We start from the raw sequence: 21,135 nt of genomic DNA, 5'->3' as shown, positions 1-21,135 counted from the left end.
AGGACCCTGCTTCTCTGCAATTCTGCTGGACAGTTTCCGTTTAATAGAGACCCAGGGAGGTCAGAAGCGCAGTGCCCCGTCCCTGCTTGTTATCTGTGCCAGCGCTGCACCTATACCCAGTGTCTGCAGGGTAGAGGAACTCCCCAGACTGTGCTACCGGCAAGGTAGAGGCATCCTCCTGTCCCTCCTGCATACCAGCATCTCCCAGCCTCCCCCAAACCCTCTCAAGAGCACTCTTCTTGGGAACACTATACTCACATCTGTACTCCAACATGTTCTTAGGCCCACCCCCAGGAAGTCATCCATCCATCCATCCATCCATCCATCCATCTATCCATCTGTTCATCCGTTCACTGACTTGGCGTTCCTGTATCTATTATGCAACAGACAGATTAGGGCATTTCTTCCTCTTGCAGTGGCCTCTGCCCATCATCTACTCCCTTAGGGACCTGGCTCCTTCCTGCCTACTTTATGCTTATCCCACGCCTGCCACCTCCCTCCTGCTCAGACAGAGTGCAGACACCATCAAAAGCTCACACCCTAAGAGTAAAGCATGCAAAGACCTCCGAAGCTGAACATGTATAGAGAGCAGACTTGGTACCCCTTGCCACACCCCACACTGCCTGCCTTTGCCTTCTGCCGCCTCCGGGGTAGCACCATCCTCACCTTGGGATACCTTTTGTTATTTGTCTGATGCATCCGTGTCTCCTGGTATGCCTAATATAGTATACCTTCCATTGGCTAAGTCAGTGGATGGATGGCTCAGGTGTGGGGGCTAGCTAGCGAGGGGGGAAGAGATGGCTATAAGTGTAGACAGATTTAAGGACCTGGTAACTCAACAAAGACTAATTGCAATTCTAACACAGATACGAATACAGCAGTGACTAATAGGCTGCTCTCCTCAATGCTCATAGCTGCCTTTCCTGGTCCTTACAGCCAGCCTGTGGCCCTGCTTTTCAGATCTGAGTGAGATGTGGATATGGCTGCAATCGCTCAAGGTCACTTAGCCAGTAAGTGTCGGTCACTCTGACCTGGGCCTGTCTAGGCTGAGTCTGGAGCTGGCGCTGGGACCTCACTTCCTGCTGCTTTAAGCCCTGGGCAGTCTTTCTTCAGCTGGGCCAGCTGGACATAAGCTCAGCGGGCAATAGAGCTGAGGCTGTCCTTGGCGGGCACTGCCCCTGCCTCGCCACCCCCACCCACCTGCCAGGAGCGCCAATCCTCCTGGGCATCGCAGAGCCTTCTGTGCTCCTCTCCAAAGGACAGGGCATATTTCTTCCCAACCCTCTTAAGACCCAGCCCGCACTGGAGGCTTCATCATCATGCAAATTAGCAGGATTGGATCCGCTCCTGCGGAGGACTCCGGGGGGGGGGCGGCAGAAGGACGGAGGCCAGTGGAAGGGGGGGAGCGCACAGGGCTGGTGCCAGCAACATGCCACCCTGGGGAGGCTGCTGGGGATGGGGGAGAGGGCTGAGGCTGGGCCAAGGCAGGCTCCCAGCACTGTTGCTGAAGATGGAACCAAGAAAGACATTCTTCTCGGATTTACTCTTTGTGGATTGAGCCCTTTTATGATTCATCAGTAAGTAAATATCAGCTGAGGGGTGATTTGTTTCTAACAAGCTTATAAAATACTGGCGTCGTTTGTGGCTTGTTGGAGTGCTGATTATAAACACTCCCCCATGCCCACTCCTCCGTCAAATTAGCATTCAACGAACAAACGTTGGATCTTTCTACTGCTTTCTGCCCTGTCTTCAGGCGCCGGAGGGATGAGTAGGCGACAGGAAGGCTTGGACCCCAGACTGGAATATTCAGCACCTACTTAGACTTTCAGGGGTGAAGAGATGACCCCCTTGCTGGGCCCTCCAATTGTGGGGACACTGAGCCCTCTGAGTCCAGCTGGTCCTCTCCCATGTCTCACTGCCAAGTTTCCTTGTGACCCGGCTTCTCCCCGCCCCTGAGCCTGTCATCTTCAATCTCATGGAGACCGCAGATCTGGTCGGGCTGCATCTGGCCCTCAGCACTTGGAGCGGCTGCCTGCCCCCAGGGGTCCCGCCTGGACCCAGCCAGAGGCCTCTGCTGCTAAGAACATCTGAGCAGGTCATGGGGTCTGTCACATGCCAGCTCCTCACCCACGAGAGCTCACCCATCAGAACTGGCCTGCATTCTCCCTTCCTCCTGGCCTCCAGCTTTGTGGTCAGGAGTCATGTTAGTTGCATTTGGCTGTCCAGGACATGCGCCTACAGCACCTTCTCTCCATCCCCCAGTCTTACGTGTGCTACAGTTGATGCCTGACATGAGAATGCGTGGCCACTTACCTTGTTCAAACGTCATCATTGTCGTGCTGAGCAACTATGGTTTGCCAAGTGCCCAGCAGGTGTCTGCCAAGCCATAGGAAGGCATGCCATCACTCAGCCAGCCAGAAATGGGGCTTTTTCCACCACAGTGACAGAGCCTGGATTTGGAAGGTGACCCAGCCCCCCTGAAAGGTGAGAGAACGCAGTCAAGGCAACAGGGAGCAGCCTGCCCCCATGTAGGTCTTTGCAGGCCTCCTGCAGCTAGAGCTGCCCACCTGCAGGTAGCTACCACAGCCTATAGTCTCTTTTAATATCATATTTTTATTAGTTCTTTGAGAATTTTATGCCTGTGTAAAATGTATTTTGATCATATCTGCCCCTCCTCCCAGATGCATACCCAAGATCCCCTCCCAACTCCACGTCTCTTCTGTATCTTTTTTTTTTTTTTTAAATAATACGCTAGGTCCAATTCATGGTGCCCATATACTCATGGGTGTGGGGCCATTCACCAGAGCGTCGTTGACCTGCCTGGTGTCCGATCCTTAATGAAAATAGGCTCACCTCCCTCTAGCAGCTATCAGCTGTCAATAACTCCTTAGCTAGAGGAGGGGGTCCTTGTGAACCCCTACTTCCTCCATGCAGACTGGTTTGATCTTGTGAAGGGCTGATGCAGGCCACCACGTGGCTCTCAGTTCATGAGGGTAGTGGTCCTGTCATTCAGAAGACAGTTTCTCTTAGGTCTTATTTGACCCTTTGCTCTTCAAATCTTTCTAATCCTCTTCCCTTCCATGATGTTCCCTGAGCCCTGGAGAGAAGTGGGTGTCTCCTTTATGGTTGAGCATTTCATCAACACTTATCCTCTGTGCCTTGACCAGTCTGCCTTATCCAGGGACCTACAGGGCAGAGGTTGAGTGGGACTCGGAGATCTATGTTCCAGTCACCGCTAGTTACAGAGTGGGTACACTGTCAACACCACCACTGTCTCCGTCATTATTCACTGGCTTCTATTTTTTTATTTTAATTATGTTACCGATTTTTTTTCAAGACAGGGTCTAACTATATATCTCTGGCTGTCTTGGAACTCACTCTCTAGACCAGACCAGGCTGGATTTGAACTCACAGATTGCCTGCCTCTGCCTTCCAAGTGCTGGGGTTGAAGGCATGTGCTGCTAAACTCAGCCTGAGTTCAATGTTTTAAATTAAAAAGCTTTAATTCTAGTTTATTACAAAAGCTATTTGTTCTCATTACAGAAAAGCTAGGCAGGGCAGCCAGGCAGCGCTAAGTGTCCTGCTGTTTGAAGGTGATCCCTTGGTTTCTTCCTGTGATCCTAGCAGCTTTCTCTCCCCACCCCACAACCCAGCTAGTACTGGAGGGAGGGCATGTTTGTGTCCCCTGCTGGAGGCACTGCTGTTTCGAGGGGGGCAGGAGTATGGATGGTACTAAATACTGTTTACCGTGGACACACACACACACATACCACCGTCCCTCCACCCCCACCCCACCCCAAGCTCTGTTCTCTGATTGAGTGTTACTTGTGCTGGCAAGAGAAGAGAGTGTAGTCCACTCTTACCTCTGAGTGTGCCCTGGCGCAGAGTGGCATCTTGGTTCTCAGCCCATGCATGGCTGAGGACAGGAAGTATTCCTAGGAGGAAGTATGGAAGCCCAGCTCTACAGACATCTTTCAGATGGCCGCAAGGGCTTATGAAAATACAGGGAGAGGTTCTGGCTTATATACTGGGCTAAAGGCCACTTGGATTCCTATTTCATCCTGGACTCAGGTCTTGTGTGTATATGCCTAGTCTCTATAGGGCTTACAGGATCTCTGCCCTTTTGACCCCTGGGCAGGGAGAGGAAGCTTTCTTCCAGAGTTCCACTCAAGGGACTCATACACTAGAGACACAGTCTAGGTTTTGGGACTTGCCTGAGACCTGACTTAAGGAGCTCCAAGGCTTTGCTAAGGCCCATCCCTTATATGAGCAGAGCGGTTAAAACACACGGTAAAGGCAGGGAAGTCAGCTTTAAGTGTCTTCTTTTTCTAGCAACCTGAGGTCACCACAAAGGGGTGGGGAGCTGTAAGGATTTGCTATAGGGAGAGGTGCTGTAGAGGAAAAGTTTACTTTGCCAGACTTCATAATGGCTCCGCAAATGTGCTACCAAGCACACGTCTCTGTGTGAGTGAGTGTGTGTGTGTGTGTGTGTGTGTGTGTGTGTGTGTGTGATGTCTAGTGGGAAGGGAAGTACCATCTTTCCATCAAGCAAGTCTTAGGACAGTACCAGGACTCTGGTTCATCATGGTTGGCCTCTACCGTTCCACCTCCCCTCAGAGTGTCCGTGGGCTCCCTGCCCTGAGTCTCAAGGCTGAATGTAGCATATAGGAAGGACCAAGGGGCTGGTGTGGGCCTAGCTGAGCCAGTCTAGGCCTCTGCATTTCTGAGAGCTTTGGTTTGGGATGCTCCCCGCTCCTCCCCCACCCCCGAAATTTTTTTGCATATGTTCTTTGGCTTGGCCTTACAGGCTTTACTTTCTCAGCAAGCTTGCTATGGGAAAGAGAGTCTCATTGGCTTCTGTCACCCCCGTGCTTCCTGCACGTCTGCCATGGTCAGTAGTTAAGTGATCATGTTGATGGTAACAACACTTGCTATAACCGGCAAGGGCACACAGTAGCCTTGTGAGGCAGGGAGGGCACTGGTCTCTGGGTGCTGCCACCAGCCTAGAGCCCTCAGCTTGTGGGTGGTAGTTGGCTCTCGAGCTATGAATGCTGTGCTTGCCTGGGAAGTGTCAGCTGATTGTAACAAGTAGGCAGAAGACAGCCAGGACCAGCTAAGAGCAACACGCTGGCTGGGACGTGACTCATGGAAAGACTAGTCATTATGTGTGGTGTCTAGGGATGGCAAATGGCATCTCAAATGGTGTGGGGTGCCTCCATGTCCCATGTGCTGTAGAGCTGATCCATCACCAGAGCCATGAGATACGGGAAGCGTGAGTCAGCAGCTAATCAACACAACCCGGCCTTCATTGAACATCTTCTGCGCATCTACCTGGGGCTTCTAAAGACTCTAATTTATTGGCTGGGGTTGTCTAGGTTGCAAGCGATAGAAAGTTAGGTAGACATAAGCAGAGAATGCTCTCATTTGTTGTAACAGGTCAGCTCACTTTGTGTACAGTAGGCATCTCTTAGACACTTGGCTAGGAGGACAGAGGTATAGGTAAGAGAGAACTGCCTGAGTGAGGAAGGCGGGGCCAGGTGGTGGGTAGGTGAGGCCTGGGCAGAAGGGAGTAGCTGCAGGTTCTCCAGAGTATGCAGTTGAGCTGGAAAGTTTGTCTGGTTGGCCTGTGCTGCACAGACCGGTGTGGGGGAGCCTGGGCAGCTGTGGGGGAGCATGGGGCAGCTGTGGGGGAGCCTGGGCAGCTGTGGGGGAGCCTGGGCAGCTGTGGGGGAGCCTGGGCAGCTGTGGGGGAGCCTGGGCAGCTGTGGGGGACGAGCCAGGTGGATAGAACCAAGATGCGGAGTCAGGTGGTGGAGGTGCTATTTTGTTCTCTCCGGGTTTTTTTTCTTTTTCTTTATTTCCTTCCCTTTCCCTCTCTCCATGTTTGTTTCTTTTGTTTGTTTGTTTGTTTTGTTTGTTTCTGTTTGTTAAGGCAGGGTTCTCTGTGTGGCCCTGGCTGTCCTGGAACTCATTCCATAGACCAGACTGGCCTCTAACTCTCAGAGATCCACCCGCCTCTGCCTCTCGAGTGCTGGGATTAAAGACACGCGCCACCACGCCCAGCTTTTTTTTTAAGGAATCTAGAAAAATGCCATTTCTGGAAAGGAAAAGGTGCCATGGAAACCAAAACTATATGGGGCTGGAGGTGGGGTGTGCATCTTACCACCGTGCGAGACCCGATGTCCACATTTCCTCCCAGCCTGTTGAGCTTGCTTGAGCAGCAGAGGTTCCCTGTATGTTTTCTGCTGTCATCTCTAGCCACTCAGCAGAAAGCCTGCTCCCCTCCTTCTAGTCCACTCTGTCACTTGTCCTCTGCCCTTCTGGGCTAGGGGCTGTTAGGGCTCTTGCTCTGAACTACCTCATCCTGGTCAATGGGATCATCATAGACCCTCACCCACCTCACTTGCAGGGCAGATGGCAGCATAGCCAGAGGCCAGCAGCAATGCTACAGGGCTCTGAAATGCCCAGGTGCTGCCACCAAAGCATCCTGAGGAAGTGTCTGGAGTCTCCCGGCTTCAGAGCTGAACCAATCAGCACTAATATGACCTGGAGCTAAATAATGTGGCTCTCTTACCGCTGTCCTGTGCCTACTGGGGGAAGATGTTCAGGGATGGCATTAGGCTTGGCCTGGAAATGAGGACACATAGAGAAGAAGCGGGGATCAGTGGACAAGGGAGGATGGTCCTAAGAATCCCATGGAAGCCTGCACACCTTGGGACACTCTGCCTTGCTGTGTGTGTGGTTCTCCCACTAAACTGAAGGCAGAAGAACGCTTCCCCCATCCTCCTTTGGACTCATGTGACTGCTTGCTTGTAGGAAGTGTCGTTCATGTGAGTGTGTTTGTTCATTTATTTCATGTTGCCTTCAAATTTCTAGTATGGGCTTTTCTTCTCACTGAACTCAGGTCCCAGGAAAACAAACAAAAACAGAAAAAAATCAAAAAAAAAAACCCTACTTCTTTGAGATTGAGGTTTCACAAGCAGCAGTAGGAGCCCTACAGTCAGGCTTGGAAACACATGTATGCCTTCCTTGATGGACTTAAAAGGCGGACTCCTCCGGTTGGTTCCTCTCTTTCGGCTTTGACGTTCAGCAGGTATCTCCTGGTTGCTGACCTTCCTGCTGACCCATGGAGATGCTGTGGCCAGGGCAGGTTCCGTGGTGGGGTGGCCTGTGGGCTTCTAGAACAGCTGTATGTTTCAGATCCATCATATACTGTCTGTCAGGCTCTGGATCCACCCTTCAGACACACCCCATTCTTCTTGAATGTTCCCACATTCACCAGACTCTTACCTGTCCGGAGCAGAGTGGCCATGCTGTTTTATGAAGGTAGAGTTAAGTTGAGGGTCAGGGCCACTCCCGTGTAAGCAGGTCCATACAAGGCAATCACAAGCAATGCCAGCAAGCCATAGGGTGGGTGGGTCTTCATTCTCACAGACAGCCTGGCTCCTAGTCACCCTCTTTACGGCTTTCAGATCTGCAGTGGTGTGCAGCCATGTGGATTCATTAGAAGTCATACCTAGGGTTGTGAGTTTTCTTTCCCTGGCTAGACACACCTGATAGGAAACCATTTGGAGATGCAGGGCAGCCACACAGAGTTATGGTGGCAAATAGCAGGGGCCCTGTTGGGCCGTGTTGCCCAGGTGAGGTGTACCCATTGCCTTTGGCGCCCACATTCCTGATGGTGGATTTAGCTGACTGTGGCCCCCACTCTCTCTGAGTTGAGGTGTGCTGTGCTTTGACACACATGTATATGTGGGTCCCGGCATTCCTCACCATGACGCATCCTGCCTCTGCACTATCCCGAGGAACCCTCTGCAGGGATACACTGTTCTAACTGGTGGCTGGCAGCCCCACTGAATGAGTCCTTGAGACCTGACCGAGGAACTGAGGGTTTCATTTTAACTGTAACTAATTCAAATATGAATTGCCAAGAGTGACCAGGAACTGCCTGCCATATTGGACAGTATAGATCTAGAAGATGCCTTTATCTTTTTTCTTTTAAGGAAAAGAATTTCCAAGAGAAATTATCCATCACTCTCTGTCCCCTGATTTTTCTGCTGAGGTTGGGATGCTCCATGTCCAGTTAAAGGCTAAAGAGAGTCAAGAAAGCAGTGGACTGTAGGTTCCAAGCTATCTGAGCACCAGTTTTTCTTACTCTAGGTCCTACTGAGTGCAAGGTCCATTTTGCCTCTGACCTTGGGAAGGCCAGTGAAGGTGTGGCTCCTTCTCAGCCACCACGTGCTGTGTCTCTACATCCACTTAAGCCACTGCCTGGCTTTTTTTTTTTCTCCTATGCTGTCACTCATTTCAAGTGATGATTTTGGTAGGGACAAAAAGTGATGCCAACGGCAGAGAAAACCCTTGAAGCAGGGGTAATTCGTCTGTCCTCGGCAGGGCTGGTGACAATGAGGGCTTTGGAGCCTGCCTGTCACGTTAATTGTATATTATTAGAGGCCATTAATCTGAGGATTATTAACAAGATGGAATCTTAGGCAGTTGCCTTGCTGGGGAAACTAATCTAAGATCAGCGATCTGCTAAAGGAGGCGAAGTTACTCGCGCCCAGGCGGCCGAAGCAGCTGAGCAGGGGGTGTGGAATCTTCACTTTCTGGGACATCAGTCTTCAGTGTGGCAGGCAGAAGGAAGAAGGGTATGGTTGTGAGGAGGGCTGGGGACCAGCTCCTTTTCAATATATTTCAAATCCTCTCAAGTTTCAAGTTCCAGAGGGCTGGAGGTAGAGAGAGTTTCTTTTAAATTGAGTTTTTTTGTGGTACTGGGAATTGAACCAAAGATCTCGCATGCGCTAGGCAAGGACTCTGCCACATCAGCCTCCTAGAGATCTCCGCTGCTTAGAACGAGCATGTGTCTCGTTGTTGCTATTGAAGACATCTCCTTCTTCTGTCTGAGTGCCGCTGCTGAGGGTTCCTCCACTCTTCCTCTTTCTGCTCAGAAGGTACCTTCTATCCCTTGGTGACATTTCTTTTACCCAGGCAACCTGTCACCTTGTCCTGGAGGTCACACTCTATGCAGAGAGCTAGAGGTTGGTTTTTCTGTCATTGTCCCCAGTGGGGATGCTGCAAGACTCCCCAGCAGTGTCCCACCCAAACCACTCCAGGATTGACTGAGCTCTTGGGGCTTTTCAAGTTAGGGAGCCGCTTACACTGGCCCAGCTGCAGAGAAGTTGGCTAGGGGCAAGGCACAGGGGCACACACGGACCTGAGCCAGACTTCCCTTCCATACTTCTTTGACCTCCAAGGAAGAAAGTCCCCCTGGGTTTTGAGAGAGAACAAGGTGCTGGGAGATGGCTCAGCAGGTAAATGTGCTTACTGCACAGTCCTGGTTGACTTCAGTTTGATCGCTGGAACAGGTTTTTTGTTGTTGTTGTTGTTGTTTTTAAAGTCAGATGTGGGGCTGGAGAGATGGCTCAACCGTTAAGAGCATTGGCAGTTCTTCTAGAGGTCCTGAGTTCAATTCCCAGCAGCCACATGGTGGCTCACAGCCATCTATAATGGGATCTGATGCCCTCTTCTGGCATGCAGGTGAACATGCAGATAGAATGCCATGTACACAATGATAATAAATCCTAGAAATAAAAAGTACTGATGTGCATCTCTTACTGCAATGTGCCAGCCTGGAGGACCCAACAGTGACAGAAGCGAGCAGACCCTGGCTTAACCGGGTGGAGGGAGAGACCCAACTCCTGAAAAGCTGTCTTAACCTCTGTGTGTACACATGTACTCTCACACGCATCCACACACAACATAAACATGGATTTAAGAAAGAGCAACAGGGGGAACCACAGAGAAACAAGAGAGTCAGCAGGAGAGGTGCAGGGAATGCCCAATCCTGCTGCCACGGGAAGGGGCTGCGAGCCTCCAGCCATGACTGTCAGTTGGGTGAAGGGGCCTGGAATCCGCACAGGTCAGAACATATATGGGAGCAATATGGAGGGTGGTGACGAAGCTGACGTGAACTCTTTAAAGAGATGGCAGAAGTCTGATGCTTGCCCCCTACCTACTGCAGTGCCAGGCGAGGCAGTTTAAACATGCCTTGGGTGGTGCTGACAGGAAAGCGCATGAGGCACAGGCCATGCATTCTGGAAGGTGAGCAGGGCGGTATTGTTCTGATTTGCCCACCAGGGTTTGGACACAGTGGGCACCAGTTTCTGAGTACAGAGTAGCCTCGTCTGTGGCCTTTCCATCTCCCCTCACTCTCCCGCAGCCCTGGGAAGCAAACTGCGTGTTCTGAAAGTGTTTGGTGCTGGGCTGTGATAGCACACACCTTTTATCCCAGGACTTGGAAGGCAAAGACAAGCTCATCTCTGAGTTTGAGGCCAATCTGGTCTACAAAGCGAGTTCCCAGACAGCCAGAGCTGTTATATAGAGAAACCCTGTCTTGGACTCCCCCCACTCCAAAAAAAGGGGGTGCATGTTCTGTGGTAGAGGCAGGACAGCCTTCGTGCTGGACAGCTTTTGAGCTGGACAGCCCCAGACTTGTTCCCTTGCTTGTTTGAAGAGGCACCTGCCAGGTGGCGTGATAGACCGTCACTTTGGCTATGATAAGAATTCTCCAGTGATGCCTACCCAGAATCACTCTGGCTTTGCTGACCTCTGGCTGCGATCTGACCCCCTGACATGGCTCTCGGGAACGCTTAGTCAATAGAACCATCCAGAGTCTTTGGATTTCAGTTTTGGAGGTGATGAAAGCAAAGTACTTGGAACTTAGGAGAGCAACATCCTGGAGGACCGGATTGGTCATATGGTTGGTCTTGCCCTGGAATCCTAGGTGAGGGTGTGGGTAGCCAAGCCGGCCAATTTAACCTTTCCCAAGGTGTGAGACTGCCCGTCACCCATCTAGTCCCAGGGTTCACCTCAGTTATTATGGAAAAGCATGCACACCCGCCCCACGCCTCTGAGTCTCACAACTAGAACAAACCTTTGGCACAGGGGAGAGTCAGGAGGGGACCCTCCCAGGCTCCCACAGTGCTCCCACACAGCAGACAATAGAGGCTCCTGCAGAGTCTACCTGCTTAGTGGACTTGACTAGACAGCAAGAGTCAGGAAGGCCCAGGGTAGTCTAGGAGAGAGCAAAGGACTATGGGAAGAAGCTGATAAATCCTCCCATGTACATGGGGCCTGTCCATGACAGTGGCTACATTCTGTAGAGGAAGAGTCATGCTTCCTTCTCCCTAAAATCCCATAGCCTCCATGTATAATGGTGTGATGTCATTGGCTCATCATGGCCTCAGCCTCCCCATCTAAGGAGATGGTGTGTGTGTGAGGGGTACCTGGGTAAATAAGTATAAATAGCATTGGTACGGTGTCACCGGATCACCGTGGCCTCAGCTTCCCCATCTAAGGAGATGGGGTGTGTGTGAGGGGTACCCGGGTAAATAAGTATAAATAGTTTTCCTTCTGATATGTGACCGGATTATTTTCCAGTTGATTTCAAGCCTTGGCCCCAAGTGGCCCACAGATCAAAAAAAGATAAGGGTCAGTTACAAGGTTGAGCTCATTCTCTGTTGCCATAGCAACTGACCTCAGGCAACCCTCCAAGGACTACACCCAGCTCCCCAGGTGATATTTTTACTGTCCACGCCATCAATCCCAAGCCTTTCAAAACTCAGACTGCCTAATTGTCAGGGCTCTGTTTTGAAGAGGCTTTGGGTCCCTGTGGGGCCCCAGTTCAGGCTGCCAGAGCTCATTTATAGGCCCTCCTGAAACACCGGGGGAGTGTGATGATGGGTCCCTCCTGGCCAGACAGGCCTAGAAAAGTACCCCTGGGGAAATGAGGGGTACAGCCCATCCTCCAGGATTAATTAGGAAACTGTGAGCCCAAGGTGGGGGTAGCAGCCGCAGTGACAGTGGGGACTTCAAGTAGCCACTGAGCCTCCCTGACTGGTATGGAGTGTCAAGGGGCACATAGCATTGAGCACCGGGGCAGGGTATTGGTGATGCCTGGGGGCTGCAGGGAGCCGTGGTCACTAGTTCATGGGGTTTCCGGTATCTCTTTCTATAGCAAATGGTTTCCTACATTAGCTGGTGTGGGCAAAGTGCAACTTTAGATAGAGCTGGGTGTGCTGTGCTCTGGCCAGCAGTCTCTGGGCCACATGGGTGGGTGTCCAATTTCAGTACAAGCCCCACACCAGAGCGCCTAAAAAGCCATCTTCTCTTTGGGTCTGAAGCTGAGCTTGAGATTCTCCCCCCAGGAGCTAAGGTGCGAGATCTGGGGGATACGTGAGGGCTGCCAGGTCCAGGGTCACCTCTGCGTGCCCACCGGCATTTTCCCTTGACCCTTCTCAACTCTCACCCATTGGCACCACCTCTCACCACCTCCTCCCGCCCCCAGGGTGGTGTCTGTGCTCAGACTCACCTGCCCTCTCCTCTTCTGCCCAGAGACTTTTGTTCCTGGATGACAACAAAGGACTGACTCCCAGGAGCCAACTCTCTATTTCCTGTTCCAGTCTACAGGCTTTCACTTAGCGGGAGGTGCGGGAGAGGGTGCTCTCTCCTGGGTCTCCCCACCACACATACTTCCTGCCTCCTCATTTACTTAGAGAGCTGGAACACGCCACCCTTGCTTTTCCCCATGGGTGGAGGTTTGGGGGTATGTCTGGGCCAGGCTGTGGACCTCAGGCCTGACACTGTGGAGTACGCCCACAGGGCTCTTCTTTGGTGGCCAAGTGATGGCTTCAAGGACCACAATTCCTTGCATTTCCCCTACTTGCAGCCATGCTATCCCAAGGATGATACCGCAGCGGGGTTCCATCCTACATCGCCACTCTTTTTCCCCAGCTTGGAAAAGTCCCCAGCTCTCTTGCCAACCCTGAGTTAGTGCTAGCAAGGGGCCCAGCCAACTCAAACATGGAAAATGGGGGCTTTCTTTTTGCCCTTTTTTTTGCCTGCACCACATCTGCAAAAAGGGTGAATGAGGGTCAAGGCCATGCTGAGCTCACTTGAAATGGGCCCCTCCTCCAGTCAGAATTCTGAGGCTGCAACTTGTTGCAGTGTCCCCTGATTCACTGTTTGTCCCGGTGGCACGACACCCCCTTGGCTGTCCCAGGCACCAGAGGGCAGGTGTTTGATTTTCAGCCTTTTTGTCCCGGGGTCTGAGTGTCACTGTCAGCTTGCCACCCCCCCCCCCCCAAAAAAAAAGATTAAGGAGCACGGGTTGTCTTTCTGGCTCTGGTCGTCCAGTCTTCTGCCTTTTCTTACATTTTCTAAGGGTAGTGTGGACTTTGAAAGGAGGAAGTATGGATGTCCTTGGAGAGGCTCATTTCTCTTGAGGTCGTCTCCCGGGTCAGTTGAGGGAGCCAGAAAACAGCCGTGCTTCTGAGAGGATCCAAAGATTAAATATGAGATCACTGTGGTTGGGAGTGCCCACAGGCATGTGACAGCCTTTCCCAGCACCTTCTCCGATCTTCCAGGCATTGAAGGAGTTGTTTCTTGCTGACCTGTGCAGCCTCAGGCTGTCAGGAAACTCCACCCATCCACCCAACCCTGTGGCCCAGCATCCAGGGCCACAGCCTTGTGGGGGTAGCAAGCACCCCCAAGGGTTATAAAGACAGGAAAAATGCGAGAAGAGATGCAGAGTGTCCATGGTTTCGTGAGAGGTGTCCCCGAGGCCTTTTCAAGGAGGTCTGAGTGTAAGGAGAAGTGGAGGTTATGGATGTTTGGGAAGAGTTTCAACAAGGGCAGAAGTCCCATGGTAGAAACAGTCTGCTTGCCTGCCTGCCTTGTGGAAACCCTGTGATGATTCTTCCCAATTTCTAGCAGAAACATAAGCACAAAGAGGTTACGTGAATCACGCAAATATGCATAGTAAATGTTAGTGGCGCTGGGGCTCAAACCCAAGTGTTTCTAGTTCGGACTTGCCTGTCCTTCATTACCACTTCCTGAATGTAAGTGACTAGTTGTGCCTCCCACCAACACGAGGCAGCAGTCACCAGCCCCCTTCCTAAAGAGGGATACACATTAATGATAACGGTACCTTTTCCAGTGCAGTCTCTGCCAACAGATCCAGATCAGGCAGTGTGTCTGGAGCGGGTCTGCTCAGCTCCGTGGAGTCCAAGAACAATGCCCTGTCCACTCCCTCCACAGCCTGCTGCTTCTCCCTCCCAGGCAGCAAATTATGGCCTCTGAGTGTGCGCTTGGCCTGCCTTTGACATCAGCGGGACCCACTGGCGTCTCACCTTCAGGGTTCTGATAATCGGCTCTCTCTCCTCCTGGCTTCCTCCAAGACCTGTATGGAAATAAGTATGTGTCTGCCACGGATCAAATGCTTTTGGAGACAAAAGTCGGGGCCGAGGACATTACAGGGAGCCATCATCTCTGCACGATGCTCTTCCACAAAGCCCTCAGCTCCCCTTTTGGGTGACACAGTTTCAGCCTGAAAGGTTCCAGTGCGCTGACTTGGTTTTAAGCAAACGCACATCCTATTATTTTTTTGAGAAATGAAGTGTAAAATTAACACTTATTATTCCCGAGCAGAGGAGGAAAAAAGAAAAAGAAAAACAGGGGCCCTGGAAGCTTCATGCTTGGTGGCTTATTTGTCTGGCACGTCGTGACTTTTATTTGTTTGTTTGTTTGTTTGTTTATCTAGTTGTCTTAGAGACAGGCTCTTGCTAAGTCTGTCCTCCAACTCAATCTGTAGCCCAGGGTGGCCTTGACCTCACAGCAGGTCCTCCTGAGTGCTGGGATTCAGGTGTGTACCACCGAGCTCGACTTATTTTTACTTTAAAAAAAAATTAGACAAAATCAATAGATTCCCTGTGCCAGCGTGACTCCCAGGGAGCAGGAGGCAGATCTGAATTTTAGGATGAGATCTGCATTTCACTTTACGAACGAGCGGGGCTGTGTAGCTCACTTGAGGTGTGCAGGCAGGTCTCTCTTATGGATGCCTGTCATGCCTTATAAAAAAAGGGGGGGGGATAAGGAGGATGGAAGTGATTGTGAGTCTTAACTCACAAAGTCCCCCAGCTCCCACACTGGGGCGGAGAGGCCCGAGAGCTCCCAGACAGCTTTGTCATTCTGCTCCGAGGTGTGGCAAGCTCTGTGCAATCTTATATAATTCAGAAAAGTGATTCTCGGAGGGTACCGAGGTCTTGGGACAGAAGGAGAGGCTGTTGGCGCCTGGGGGTGAGAGTGATGGTGGCGGGCGGGCGGGGTTTGCTGGCGGTGGGGCATATGCACCCCGCTTGCCAGCCAGCAGCGTTTGTCACACTAACTAGGACAGTCCCTCACCGCCTCCTGGCCCTCCCCCATTTCCAGGCTGGCTTTCTAGGCAGAGGTGCACTTGATGGGCACCCCAGGGAGTGCAGCCCACCCTGCCATAGGGAGGAGCCTGGCCTGTGAAGACTAGCAAATCAAAGGCCAAACGGAGGGAAAGACATTCCTAGGTCTGCGGGAACCCCCAGGCTCTTTGTTGTCCCCTCACCCTTGGACTTTTCTGCTTGCGCTATTCACCCCCCTTCCCCAGGTCTGACTCTTTCAAGCACTTGGGGGAGACAGAGGAAAGGGTCCCAGACAGGCAGTTGTCTGTCTGCTGGGCTTTTGATCTAATTAGCCCAGAACCTCACTTTGACACAGGTTTGGGCTGTGATTTGTCAGCCGTTTAGGCCCCCGCAAGCGGCTGGCGGCTCAGGGCCGCCTGACTGTGCACATATTTATGAACGCGGGTGCTGGGCGGAGCTGCCTCTGTGAATCAGAGGGGAGCAGCTGATGAATTGCTCGGCGCTCATGAAACGGAAAGTGACTGTCAGACATGATTTCTCTGATTTACAAGTTGCAGGAGCCTTCTTTGTCCTCTCAGTGTTTGTATATGAGACAGCCCCAGCCCCGCTCACAGCCAAGCGGTGAAAGGCTTGCTCTGGAGTCAGAGCAGTCAGCCAACGCTCAGCTCTGCTGCAGAGCCAGCTTCTAGCCAAACAGGGGCAGAGAGAGGCCCAGCTGGGCGCCTCTCCTCAGGACGGCTTCCTGAGCCCGCTCTAGGTAGCCTGTGCCTTGGGAGCTGCGCACACCAAGGCAGCATCTGCATCCTTGCCCACAGGTGCTGGGTCTGGGAAGTCTTGGATTCCGGAGCAGTGAGAGGCTGCTGCTCGTGGGTGAGGTGGGGTGGTGGGAGTGGGGCACGCACATGTGATCATCTTTGTATGCTGCACAGAACAACACCCCAATCTTAGCAAGTGACCTCATTCTCTGAACCTGTTTCTTCTTCCTGGAAATCCCATTTCCTAGTCAGCAGTACTGCTTCTGAGCCTGCTGGTGTAAAAGGTCTGTAGAATCCTCTCGCCGCTGCCCCTCACTCCTGCTGTCCACATTGCCGTAGGAAAACCACACAGAGGGGGTGGTTCTCACCAGGCTTGCATGCACTCATTCATCCATGCACCAGGCTCTGAGAAGCGTTGTTGGTGTAGTGGGGGAGGAGTGCAGGGCATGTTGGGGGGTCTTTAGAGGCAGCCCCCCACACTGGAAGTCATCTCTAATTACAATGAGTGTCTCCCATGGGAACTGGAGGAGGTGCGCGGGGCCTTTGTGGCAAGCGTGCTGAGCCTGCCCCATGTCCCCAAACTTGTCAATGAGTCTCTTTTCCACCAGTGTACAGGGAGGATCTGCCCGCATTTCTGCCGAGTGCACGTGGCCTAGTTGCTGGGGCTCTAGGGACACGACAAAAACCCGGCAGATTCCAGCCACTGGGCTATGTGGGGCAGGCCCACCTGCACATACGAGTGTGCAGTTCAGCTGTGGGGGTGCCCCGGGTGTGGGGGATGAGCCGGGCCAGGGGAATGAGAGCCTGCTGTCCCAGCATTCCTGCCAGGGCCTGGGGACCCAGGGACTCGCCAGGAGGCTCAGCCCATCTGTGTCTGTGGCTTGCCACCAGCAGAGCCCCTCTGCTACCTAATTCTTGCCTTTGAGGGCAAATCAGAGCACCTGGCACCTTTGGTGAGCCCAGTTCCCCCGGGGAGCCAAGGGAGGGCTGTGTCCTTGGCTGTCCCAGATTGCATTTTTGCCAGCACAGCCATGCCCAGCAGTATACACTGACTGAGCACTGGCTATGCTGTTTTATATGAATTAACTCGTTAACTCACACCTTGGCTAGAAGAGGAAGGGTGGTCCTGAGTGCTTCTAAGAGAAGACACTGAGTCATAGTGAGCTGCAGAAGCCCATGCCTACTCTGGCTGGCATGATACTCAAGTAAGGGAGCCCATGCCTCCTCTGACCCCTGGGCTAAAAGCGTGGATCTCAGCTCCAGCCCAGCAAGTGACTCATTGCACTCTCTGGGCACCCTGGAGGGAAGGCTTAGGTGTTGAAGCAGTTCCCGGGTGGGAGCATTTGTTCTGGGAGGAAGCAAAGGGAGGAGTCTGTCCATTCTTGTGACCCGCAGCGTGGGCAAATGTTTCCACAAGAGACACTTGCTTGTTGCAACTTCTAGGCTTGCACAAAGCTCCCCCACCCACCTTCTCCTCCTCTGTCCTCTCTGACCCTGTACTTCTAGAGTAACCCTCAGAGCAGCTTAGCAGCCGATGCGCCGTGGCCCCCAGCCCCACTGGAGTGAGGGAAAGACATCTCTTTCATTCTCCACTTCTAACCAGTTCTTGCACATCACACACACCCGATGAATATGCATTGGGTTTCTAAAGACCTGGTTACTCCCTTCACCATCGAGTACCCGATATGCCCCCCTTTCCACGGGATCTCAGAACTCAAGCTGTTGAACATGGCTTGTGACCAGAGGAAACATGACCAACATTTCAGATACCTACATCTAAACCCAAATCCTGGCTGCTGCAAGAGTCAGGACTGGGCCATCCAAAGCAGAGATTTGATTTGTGTCTGTGGTCCCTACACAGCTTCAATTCTGGTGATCAGAGATGTACTCGTGCAGGGTGACCTACAGCTGGTGTAGGGTGTCCCAGGTCTGGTGTGGGGTGTCCCAGGACTGGTGTGGGGTGTCCCGGGACTGGCAGTGTCCTGGGGCTGGTGTGGGGTGTCCCAGGACTGGTGCAGGGAGGTGTCCTGGGGCTGGTGTGGGATGTCCCGGGACTGGTGTAGTATCTTGGTGCCGGTTGTTCCTGTGTGAGCATCACTGAAGTTGTCACTTTACCTTGCAGAGGAAGGCATTAACCACGAGTGTAAGCTGTGCAACCAGATGTTCGACTCCCCAGCCAAGCTCCTCTGCCACCTTATTGAGCACAGCTTTGAGGGCATGGGTGGTACTTTCAAGTGCCCCGTGTGCTTCACAGGTATGGTACCCATGTGGGGACGACAAGAATGCATGGGAGTGGGGAAGAGCCTACCCTGTGTCATGACTGGAGCCTAGCCTCTCAGCCTCCCTCTCTTTTGAACCCTGGATCACCTGCATACAAAGCTAACCCATAACCCACCTGTACCTTCCTCTTGGGCAGCTTGGGTGACACCTTTCCTGTCCCTCCTCCTGTTGTAGCTGAGTGACTGTTCCCTCCACTGCATCTCTGCTGCAGTTGCCCAGCCCTCTCTGGGTCCCTCGATGCTCCGTGGAGCCATGGCCTCCACCCACCCAGCGTCAGTGGAGCTGCTCTGTATACCCTCCACTTCCAGCTTTTGAGTCCCCTGTCCCAGCCAGGCTTCATCCAAGCAGCTCAAGGCTAGCTTTGTTGGCCACGTCTCCAGCCCCCAGGCTGGCTGCCAACCCCAGCAAGTGAGCGGCTGTCCCCGGCCTGAGGCACATCTCGGGGGCTTTACTGGCCCCCTCCTGCTGCCCAGATGGCAGCCGGTGTGCACAGGGAGCTGGGCTCTCCCGGCCTCCCTGACATCTGTTGTCTACCGCTGCGGGAAGCCCACCCCAGGGGGTGCCTGGCAGGAGGCTATCTCTGAAGTGCTTTCGTCCCAGACACACAGCTGCTTTGGGTGACCTCCTGGGTGTGCCCAGGGCTGGGCTGCCACTTGGGAGGTGAAGAAGCCACTGCTATGACCTGCTTATGACACACGTGTGTCTGCACATGCCTGTGGGGTCCCATCACCCTGGGACACCCTGGTCCTTCCCTCCCTCCCGCAACTCAGGATCCCCTGCCCATCTGTTAGCATCCCATGCAAGGATGCAGACAGGAACCCTGACAACAGGAGCCGTGATTCGTGGGGTTGCCTAACTGCTTGCTACCAGGCACTGTGCTTTGCTGACCTAATTCCAATCTTGTCTCGGCAACCTGCTTGCAGTTGGACCTTGGGCAAGTCATTTCATATTCCTGGATCCTTGGTTTTCTTCTCTGTCAGATAGGATAAGAACAATGACTGCCTTGCCAGGGCGAAGGCATTTGGCTGATAGAGGGTCCATCCACCATCTTTAAGCATGAGCTACTTCGTTCATTTAGACACCTCGCCCATATTTGCCCATATGATCCTCCCAGATATCCGGTGAGGTGTCTACTACAGTTAACTCCAGTGTTTAAAGCAAGGTCCAGAGCCCAGAGAGCTTGATTTTTTTTCCCCCAAGGCTGCACAGCTACTAAGTGGCAAACTTAGTTCTTCAGCGTCAAGGTCCCCTGATGGGTACTAACGCTCCCAGAGATACTCTTGGCTAACCCTGGCTGTGCCTGGGTGATCCCTGCTTGGGGAGAGGTGGTAGGACTGAGGCTGAAGCTGGCCTCTGACTGTCGTGTCTGTGTGTGCAGTCTTCGTCCAGGCCAACAAGCTGCAGCAGCATATCTTTGCCGTGCACGGACAGGAGGACAAAATCTACGACTGCTCCCAGTGCCCGCAGAAGTTTTTCTTCCAGACAGAGTTGCAGGTGAGTGTGGCAGCCTCTGCGCGCCAGCGGCTGCACTCCTGACCAGCTGGCATAGTGTGTGCCAGCCTGTGTATTCTTGGGGAAGCCTACAGAAGGAGGCTGAGCTTGGAACAGGAAACTCCAGCTCCAACCCATCATGTTCTCCTCCCAGATCATCTGATAGACTTTGCCTGGGTTTGTCTTTGTGGTCTGTGTGGCTCATGCAGCCTGAATTCAGCTCTGCCCAGGCAATTGGAATATAAGAAGTAGTGGATGTCTATTGGCTCCAGCTCAGAGGAAGGGCAATAAATAGTAAGGCCAGTGTGGCCCTCAGGTGGCCATAAGGGTCTCCACCAGCTTCCTTGATCCTCCGGAGTCTCTCATAACCAAGGGATCCTCATGCTGGGCACCACTGGGTGGACACCTGCAGTCCTGCCCCTGAGTCCCATGGGCCTGATTTTTCTGAAGATCTGGATCTGGGTGCAGAACTTTCTGTCCCACTGGTTTCTCCAGGAAATTCTTATTAACATGGAAGAGTTTACGTGCCTACTAGAAACATCATGCTCACACAAAAGTCACGCCTTGTAATAGCGTCGCTATGACAGTTCCTCCCACCCATACGCCGTCATCAACACTGACAGAGCATACACCAAGGGGCGGCAGACTCATACAGCTTAGCACTGCAGGCTCAGAAACTATACCCCCATCCCCTGGAACCAAGCCACATGGATGCTCAGAAACGCTGCCCGCTGGGGAATCACTGCTCTCAGTGGCAATGGGGAGATCAGCTTGCAGCCGCAGCATCCTTGAGATCACTGTAGCCTGGAACAAAGGCTTGCTTCCTTGTCATTTGTGTGACAGAGCCAGGCAGAGTTCATGATATTTGGTGACCTGTGCCCACAGAGAGTCCATGCCCATCTATGTTTCCATAGTCACCATGCAGGGAGGGAAAAGAGGGAGGGAGGGAGAGGTAATAAGAGCACCAGCTCTTCTGGCTTCCACTGGGAAGTGAAGCAATCAGCCTCTCCACACAAGTCACACCGTCACTCTGTGCTTGGCTTCCTGAGGGTGGAAAGGAGCATCACTGTCTGAATGGATAGGTCGGGAAGCTGAGGCTGCCGAGGAAGCAGAAGGGAGCTGGCATGTGACAAGATTCCCTAAAGATGCGCTTTTTGCTTACAGGTGCATCAGCCCGCAGAGCAACACTTACCTTACCCAGGGGACCTCCCACCCACCCAGAGCAAGAGGCTGACAGTCACCCAACACTTTCCTGGTTGTAGCAGTACTTGGTGCAGGGCAGGCTGGGCCTTCTTCGCAAGGCTTCGGCTCACCCCATCTGTTTAGTTGTTGAAAATAGGTCCAGGAAGGGTGCAGAGGGGGCTTTGTCATTGGCTGGC

General features: G+C 52.8%; 1 protein-coding gene across 1 annotated transcript in view; it reads left to right on the top strand.

Annotated features, from left to right (window-relative positions):
- Positions 1–21,135, top strand: part of Znf423 (zinc finger protein 423) — a 244,273-nt gene that overhangs the window by 201,233 nt on the left and 21,905 nt on the right. Inside the window, exons 5-6 of the mRNA XM_026789188.1 lie at positions 18,108–18,239; positions 19,644–19,759. Coding sequence (XP_026644989.1) covers positions 18,108–18,239; positions 19,644–19,759 — 248 coding nt within the window. The remainder of the gene's footprint in view (positions 1–18,107; positions 18,240–19,643; positions 19,760–21,135) is intronic.

The sequence above is a fragment of the Microtus ochrogaster genome, unplaced genomic scaffold (assembly GCF_000317375.1).
Source record: "Microtus ochrogaster isolate Prairie Vole_2 unplaced genomic scaffold, MicOch1.0 UNK15, whole genome shotgun sequence".
NCBI classification, from domain to species: domain Eukaryota; kingdom Metazoa; phylum Chordata; class Mammalia; order Rodentia; family Cricetidae; genus Microtus; species Microtus ochrogaster.
This window is presented reverse-complemented; position numbering and strand designations above follow the sequence as displayed.